The 9,061-nt window shown below is 40.0% G+C and overlaps 1 protein-coding gene across 1 annotated transcript in view; it reads right to left on the bottom strand.

Moving 5' to 3' along the window:
- Positions 1–8,784, bottom strand: part of TMEM110 (transmembrane protein 110) — a gene marked incomplete at its 5' end in the record, with an annotated part of 10,074 nt that extends 1,290 nt beyond the window's left edge. Inside the window, 3 exons of the mRNA XM_009083750.1 lie at positions 606–683; positions 1,586–1,698; positions 8,663–8,784. Of these exons, the coding sequence (XP_009081998.1) occupies positions 606–683; positions 1,586–1,698; positions 8,663–8,784 (313 nt within the window). The remainder of the gene's footprint in view (positions 1–605; positions 684–1,585; positions 1,699–8,662) is intronic.
- Positions 8,785–9,061: the final 277 nt, after the last annotated feature.

Raw genomic sequence — 9,061 nt, 5'->3', positions numbered from 1 at the left:
AATGCTGCCCACCTACTCCATTCCTTTGTGGCAGAGAAGAAAATAAGGAAAGTAGCAACTATTCACAATGATTATATATTAACTCTTCATGTAGCAATGCTTTACCAGCAGTTATGAAATGCAAGGACTCCCACCATCTCTGGCTCTGAATCCCAGATTGCTGAGAGTATACTTTGGGAAGAAAGACTGCACACTTGCCCTTTTCCTCTGCTCCACCAAAGGCCAGGCACTATTAGCTATGCTCAGACACAGGATACTTCACGGTACATCTGTCCTTAGACCAACTGCTTCCTGAAACAAATTTCACAGTACTTTTATAATCTCTGTGTCAATATTTCAGTATCACATCCAATCCACTGAAGTCACCAGGCCAAAGAGGTCTATGAGGCATTTTCTGCACCTCTCCTGAGCCTGGTTCCTTGGCTCAGTATGGACTTCAGCTCTGTAAAATCTACATATCCAGGCATTTCAGCCATTCTTTAACACCCTTTCTCTTAAAAAATTAACTTCAGCACCAAGGTGCACTGTGTTTTAAGGACTAAGGTTAATTAATGAACACAAGGCAGAAAGATATCCAAGAAAAGTCTCACAGAAGTTGTACTAACATTAACAAAGAAGGGAACTATCAGCATGACGATAGCCAGCTCCAGCTGGGGGTTCTCTATGGGATTCAATAAAGCTACCTGTGAAGAGAAAAGGATTAAGTTCAGATCATGGCAGCATGTGCACATCACTGAGTTAGTCAGTGCAGTGTTCATGTACTAGCTAATGCGACAGAAATAATGCAATGAACCAAAAAAGGACAGCTTTGGGGAAAGGAAAGCACTTAGGACAGCTTATAAATTACCACAGATAAGCAGGGCTGAAGAGAAACTCATCTCTGTCATTATTGCTTACAGAAGTCTGAGGAGCTGAGTTAGAATAATCTTGAACATTTTAGAGTTGTGAGCTCCCAGGGAACGTGTCTCAGTTTCCATCTTTAGGAAATTTAAACAGAGCAGAGTTTTACAAACTACATGGTAAGGAAAAGACAGTTCCCAAAGGAGCCCAGAGCACACAATAAGGCTAACTGGTTTTAATGGGCTATAATGTCACAGCTTTGAGTATTAAGTTGCACAGATTCTAGCAAAATAAATATTTATACAGTCATCAGCAACAGCTTCACTAATCCACTGCAAATGTCTGAAAGTCTACAGGTAAGATCTATCAACAAGGTCAGGCAAAGAAAATCCTTTAAAGTACTACAAGAATACAAAATAGCTGTAAGCAAGAGTTAAAGAAGTAAGCAAAGGAAAAGCCTCTTAGTAGCTTCAAGAGCACTTCAGAGAGAGACAGAATAACAGTTTTTATATCACAGTATATAAAAAACCTTCAAGATATGATAGGATATTCCTAGCAGTGGATGCCAGAAAGCCTCATTAGCAATATCCTAATTAAACTAAAAGAACATACCACTACCACAGAGATAATCTGCAATAACTGTAGACTGCTCTGGTGCTTGAGCCAAACCAATAAACACTACTGGAAGTCTTTACAGCCTCCACCTGAAACTCATTTGTCTGTAAAATGCTGTAAAAACACAAACCTCTTTCCACTGAGGTATAAGCAGCACTATGATGATGATGGTTTTCTCAAATGTCATAATCATTATGTACAGAGCACACTGGCCCACCCAAGCACTGCACTGCAGGGGGTCACCTGCAAGAAAGGAGAAAGGTTCAAAGTATGCATTGATTTGATTTTACTTCACAGTAAACATCTTGGAAAAGCAGTATTATTAGAGGCAGCACAGCAATTATATCCTTTTTAGTGCCTGCTCCAAATTCCCTTAGTGCTGCTCCTTCCCTCCCTCAGCCTCACCCCAAGTTTCAGAAAGTATCAGCTAGAAACTGAATCTAACACGATTCAGTTTTAATCCGATTCAGTAATACCTGTTATACACTCACTGTTTTATATAATCTGATGAAAGCAAAACAAATAGAGTTGCATTGCTTTTGTTTCTTATTACATTGTCAATTTTGACTCTCTATCACGAAGTATTAAGTGTCTTAAAAAGGAAAACTTAAGGGAAACACAGCTCAAGGAAAACACATTTCCCTTCAGTCTAAGCAGAACTATGATTTCTGCCACTCTCCCTGGGCTACCTCAAAAGTATTTCTCCTCTCTACAAAGTTAGTTACCATAAGTAACTAATCCCAGTTGAAGCAACAGGTGCAAGAGCTGCTATGAAAAATTTAATTGAACAAAAAATTAAGATCACATTTTAATTTCAGTCTAAAAGGGTTTGAAATTCTGCTGCACCTTGTTGTGGCAGAGTGAGAACCAAGTGCACAAAGTTATCTGCCAGGACAGAATGAAGACCACAAATATTTGAACAGAAAAACTGATGTAGACTATTAGACTATGAAAGAAGACAGAGAATTAAAAAAAAAAAAAGAGGGGGCCAATAAGAGGGCTGTTAAAGCCTAACAAGCTTTGCAGGTGAGCTTGAAGTAGCATTTCCCAAGAAACGAAAAGGAAGCTCTGGAGGAGGGTGACAGTGCTTTAGTCTTTGCAGTAGCCTCTGCAACATCTTCAAAGGCAGCTCAAAACTTCTAGCCTGGGGATGAATAATGGGCAATGGAAAATCAGATGCCTTTATGTGTTTGTAATGCATAATGGACAGTTGCTACTTCCTTTTCTGGAACATTTCTGAAAGGCTTTCAGTATTAATACTTGGTAATAGTCTGAGAGTTACTGTTTGCTGCCTAAGTGCCTCACAGAGAAACTGATAAATCAGAGTCCAAACCAAAGAAAACTTCCTAACCCTAAAACCAGTATGAGCTAGTGATCAACACACTCAGCAGTCCAAGAGAAAAAAATGGTTAAAATGTTCAAGTCTTACAGCTACACACTGCAGTTTATGGTTTCTCTTGGGGAAAGCAAAAGGTTAGAAAATGTGAAAGGGAAACACCAGAAGTTCAAAGCAACTGTTATTGTTCTGAAGATACAAGGTCTGAATTAGATTTGAGAATTAAATTTCAACAATTAATTTCTACAGTCTACATTTTTATTAGCATTCTTTAGTTTTCTTCACCAACTAGCAAATATTGAAAAAAAAATCTAACTCTAGCTACAGCCTTACCATTGAAACTACCAGTTTATTCTGAACTGCTTTCCAATCTGTATTTAAGTCCTGAATGTGAAGACAGCTATAGCAATTTCCCATCTGTTCCAGCTCTCAGGAGATTTTGCACATCCCAAAATTGTGAATCTTAGTATTAGGAATGTTGTGCAATATTTCCAATGAAGGTTTTGTTCCATGATGTTTTTGTGGAAAGGGGAGCTGCTTTCTTTGGTACATGACTGAAATCAGAAGCTGTGTATATTACATTCTACTTGAGGATTTTTGTGTGTCCTACTACATCTACAAAGTTCTCTCTCAGCTCTGTTACAAGTGAGGAGAACAGGGGATGCTGTCTACTTTGTATTTCCCAAGTCTTTTGACATCCCCCCGATAGTATTCTTGCAGAAAAGCTGGGAAGATGCAGACTGCATGGGTGGAGACAATGCTGACATAAAGGAAAAAAGCTTTCACAATGAGTGGTTAAGCACTGGAGTAAGTTATTCAAAGGGATTCTCAAATCTCAAACCATGGATAAATTAAACACTGGACTGGTCCACGCCCTGAACAACCCACTTCAGCCTTGAAGTGAACTCTGCTCTGAGCAGGAGGTTGGATTGTATGACCTCTGGAGATCCTTTCCAACCAAATTTTTTCCATGATTTTATAAGCCATGCAATTCAAGTAAACAACATCACCAGACCCAGGAGGTGCTCCCAAGAAGGAATATTTGGGACATTTGTATTTTCAGTACACAAACTCAAATTAGAACTTTAAAGTGATAAAGCTCTAATTCTAGTCACTCACAGTCTCTCTGGAATTCTGATTTTATACCTGTCATGTGTAAGTTGCAGCATAGAATAATCCAGCAAGTCAGTAGACATCTTGCCACTGCCAGAAAAGCACATTAAGACTGAAACTGAAAAATTCTGAATCCTCAGCAGTGACAATTGTAGCAGCATTTTTTGAAAATGCTGGGAAATGCAAAACCAGTCTGTGCTGGTGTCAGCTACTGGCATTGGCTACTTGGTACAGACAGCTCTTGAACAAAACACCTGTAATTCCTCTGTCCTGTAACTTCTCTCTGTTCTTCAGTTCCTGAAAAAATTCTCTTGAGAAAATGCCAACTCAGAGAACTACTCCAAAATAACTTTTAAACAGCTTTAAAGTCAGTGCTCTGTACCCCATATGGCTCTAAGTAAATTGCTCTGCAAGTGGCAAAGAGCTGGAGGGAAAAGATGCATCAAATAGAGTTTATCAGCTTTGCCATGTGAGAGGCAAAGACAAGTGAAAAGACCAAAGCACAGTTTAGTTGCCAATAGTGTTTATAGTCACCAAGACAGATTCATCACCTGTTTTCTACTTGCAGTAGTGAAGGTAGCCCAAGACAAGATGGGAAGGAGAACAGGGGGAACATTCTTTTCAGTACAGATCATGAGTGCTTTTTTCCTCTTTACATACTCAAATGTATTAACTCATTCTGCACTTCTATTAAGATCCAACTGCTGATGTAATGAAACTGAAAACACAAAACTGGAAATATGAAGACAAACCTAATAAAACTAAAAATTCTGCTGTACCAAAGCCCTCGAGGCAGTGCCATGCTGCTTTTTTCATACGTCAGTGTGCAGTGCTGTTTTGCTGTGCAAACAGCAACCATTTATAAATGCTGATACTTTGGTATCCATTCCTTCCTTGAGGCATTTATACTTAAAAACTATCCTCCATATAAAGAAGAGGCTTTTAAAACCAGCAGGACACTGCTATTTTTGTGACAGCTTCAAGTAATGAATCACCAGGGATCAAGTAATAGAGCTAAGAAGGGAAATGAGCTCACAGTGAGAACTAACTTGAGACAAACGATTATTTAGGCTCTAGAAACACAAACATCACTCAGTCACAAGCAGAGACTTGTCTGGGGGCTGCTCTTGTTTGTTGCCCTACAGCAAACAAACTGAAATCACGCTGATGTCCAAACTGAGGACCTGACTTTACTACTTCAGATAAAGTGCCCAAGACTCTGACACCCCTCCAGCAGCAGACACCCAGTCACCATGTGGTGGTGAAGAGAAGAGAAACCTGGAGAAGAGAAAGCTCCAGGGTGACCTTATTGTGGCCTTCCAGTACATGAAGGGACTCCAAGAGAGCTGGAGAAGGGCTTTGGACAAGAGCATGTGTGCTGGTTTGGGCTGAAGTAGAGTTAACTTTCTTCACAGGGGCTAGTATGGGCTATGTTCTGGTTTCGTGCTGAACACAGGGTTGATAATGCAGAAATAATTTTTTATTATTGCTGAGCAGAGCTTACACAGAGCCAAGGTCTTTACTGTGTTCTGTACTGCCACACTGGCAAGGAAGTTGGGGGTGCATGGGAGACTGGGAGGAGACACAGCTGGGACAGGGGACCCAACCTGACCAAAGGGATATTCCATACTATAGGACATCATGCTCAGTATATAAGGTGGGAGGAAGAAGGAGGAAGGAAGGACATCTGGAGTGATGGTGTTTGTCTTCCCAAGGAACCGTTACGCGTGATGTGCCCTGCTCTCCTGGAGATGCTGAACACCTCCTGTCTGTGGGAAGCAGTGAATTAATTCCTTGTTTTGCTTTGCTTGTGTGTGCAGCTTTTGCTTTCTCTATTAAACTGTCTTTATCTCAACCCATGAGCTTTTCTAGCTTTTACCCTTGTGATTCTCTCCCCCCATCCCATTGGTGGGGGAGTGTGTGAGTGGCTGAGTGGGTCTTGACTGCTGGCTGGGGTTAACCCACAACAGCATGGAGTGACAGGACATGGGAATGGCTTCAAACTGCTGGAGGGCAGGGCTAGATTGTATTTCAGGAAAAAATTCTTCCCTGTGAGGCTGCTGAGGCACTGGCACAGGTTGCCCAGAGAAGCTGTGGCTGCTCCATCCCTGGAAGTGTTCCCGGCCAGGCTGGACGGGGCTTGGAGAAACCTGGGTTAGTGAAAGGTGTCCCTGCCCATGGCAGGGGGTGGAACAAGATGGTCTGTAAGGTCCCTTCCAACCCAAATCACTCTATGATTCTATACTAAACATCCATATTTAACTTCAAAATACAAAGTCTGAACACATTTGCAACCCCATAGGACTGCATTTTAGTCCCCTCTTTTACCCTACATGATTTAATTGATATTAAATAATAATCTTTTGAGGAATAAGACAAGACTTTTCTTGGGGTCAAAGCAAAATTTTGACTAAAATGCTGATATGAAGGTTTTCACTTCAGAAACAACAGGAACACTACCAGAAGCAAATGACCCAATGCAACTTGTCCTTTTCCGATGGATTTCTTACATAAGGTCCAACCTCACTGCACAGCCATTAGTAATAACTCTCCATCTGCTGTCCAGTTATCTTTATACCAGAAGCCTCTCCCACATGATTAATGGAAACAGAGATTTATAATGTGCTTTTTTAATCGTCCCTATGATAGCTTGATTAAAAACCCAACACTCTAAGGTCAGGACAGCACATTAATGAAGACACAGAGAGTTAGTGACTAATAAAATGATCTGATATTAGAACGAACAAGTAAGTAAAGAGGATTTGCATAATTTCATACATTGGTTATACACAGAAGAGAAATACTCAATCAATAAGCTTAGGCATTTTAGATCTCCCAATGCAGGTGACAATAATGGATCAGTCACAGATATCCTCCACAGCGGAGCACAAGGTATTTGTTGATTTTAAGAGCTTAGTTACTGCAGTCAGAGGTGCCTCATAACTAACTAAAATAAAACCAGATTAATTTTGGAAGTCACTAAAAGAGAGAGAAATTTCAGGAGAGTGAATATGCTGTCCCCATCTCCCCATCCATACAGACTGCTTACTGTTAAAAGGACATTAAACTGGGAGAGGACAACAGATTAGCCAAGAAAAATCAGAATGTAATGAAGAAGAAATAAAATCTAGTATCTGACATCATTACAAGTACTGACCTATAACTGTAATAGATATGCCACGTTTTTTGCTCTGAATGGTGAGTCAGTGTCATATGGGCTGAAAGTTGCTCAAACATCTTTAGATGGCTTCAAGCCAAATCAACAATCAGAAAAAGCAGCTTTGGTCTTCAAGCTCAGCCAGAAGGTAGAACTCAGCAGTGTCTCAGCTTTTTCCTTGCCCTTCATCCCTTCCCAGGCATTGGTGCTTACCTAACTCCTTAGAGACCCAGGTCTGGGGGCTGATCTGGAGGAACTATTTACTTTATTACATACAGTGAATTTTCTGATGGTTTAGCTCTCTCAGTCAGTTCCCTGAGGAGTCAGATATGCACCAGTCTAAGGAAAAGACTGCTGATATTGGACCATGGCTTGTGGGGAAAAAAAAAAGCAGATAAGTAGGTTTGTGGCAGTAGCGATTTAAACAGCTTTTAGGGTAGAATTTGTGATTGTTTAAGAGATGTATTAAATCTACATAAATCTAGCCACAAATGCCCTAATAGTATAGGCAGTTATTTCTCCTTAGATATGTGCTTGTCATCATCTCCATTTTAAACCTCTGACATTCAAGCAAATAGCAATTAATGCTATATTTACTTCCCAAGCATTTCAAGTTCTCCAATTTCACAAGGCCTTTATTGATTTATTCTTAATTCTGTCAGTCACTTAGGACCATTAAAACCAAAGAAACCTACAAAACCCTAAAACCTATTGATAATAATTATGAATCTGCTTTGAAAGTTTATAACATCTTAGGCAAACATTTTTCACCATTTATAACTTTTTTTTTCTCAAACCATTGCCATAGCTCACTTACAAGGCAATGTCTCCTCCCATTCCTATCTTGAGAAGCTTCAAATGTGACTTTTAGCACCTACACAGAACTTCCATTTCCAACCAGTCAGACAAAGCAATCTGAAACTAACAGGCTGAACAGAATTCAACGTGTGATACTTAACTGCAGCTCCAAATCCACAACCTCTGCAGATCAGTGGACTTCTGTGGCTAATATAATGGAAGATAAACCCCACAGCTTCACATTACAGTGATTTCACCAGCCTATCCCTCAGCCTTTACCAAACACATAAGCATTTTTCACCAATGATACAGGCCCTATGTGCAAAAGTCTGAGTGCTCCTCACTTGAGGACAAGCACAGGCCATTGTGCCACTCTCTTCACTGAAATTATGTGGCTGTTCACTTCAGAGAGAGCTGGCAGAACTATTTGTCTGTATCTTCAGACAATTCAGTGAAAGCTTCAAGAGGAAATGACCTTCCAGCTATCATTTACTGAGAAGAGTTTCAGAGTAAATTGATCATGCTGATATTTTTCCTATGAGATTAGCCAATATGATAATTTGTTCAATCACTCCTAAAAAAATAGACTCAAGCAGTTGTTCCAAACTCACTAAGTGCTTAGAGACTCATTGTGCTTTCTAAGACACAACGTGCATACTGAGATATAGAACTCAAAAGAACCTTCATTACAAGTGAAATATTAAAATGATTGTAAAAGGATTTTAGGATGAGTTAATCACTTGATGAAATATTCTGAGATTCTGTCCTGAACACCAGTTCAGCACAAGAACAGACACACTGACCATATTCACCGAAGCGCAGGGACTCCCACTGCTGCCACTCCACGATGCTGCTGACTGCACGCACCCCGATGTAGATTAGCAGCATTCCCAATGTGGCATCTAGCAAGAAGTTGATAAGGTACCTGAAAGGAAAAATGTAAAAGAAAACAAGGATCAAGGATCTATTTTTTGCAAGTTCAGGGTGTTTTAGCACCATGAGTGATAAAAGATCTGTATATATGTTGAGAGCAATCATTCACTCAGAAATTTAAAGTTTTAACAGTCTCAATATTTTGTTTCTGTCCTTAAAGTTAAGTTCCAACTTCTATTTTCATGGACTCTGCTGCGTGTATGTGCATACTCTACAAAAACTCTGCTATTAAATTACTCCTTTAAATTAAAGCCAGATTTCCTTTGCAC

The sequence above is a fragment of the Acanthisitta chloris genome, unplaced genomic scaffold (assembly GCF_000695815.1).
Source record: "Acanthisitta chloris isolate BGI_N310 unplaced genomic scaffold, ASM69581v1 scaffold36991, whole genome shotgun sequence".
Taxonomy (NCBI): Eukaryota; Metazoa; Chordata; class Aves; order Passeriformes; family Acanthisittidae; genus Acanthisitta; species Acanthisitta chloris.
The sequence above is the reverse complement of the archived record's forward strand: the minus strand, read 5'-3'. Positions and strand labels throughout refer to the sequence as shown.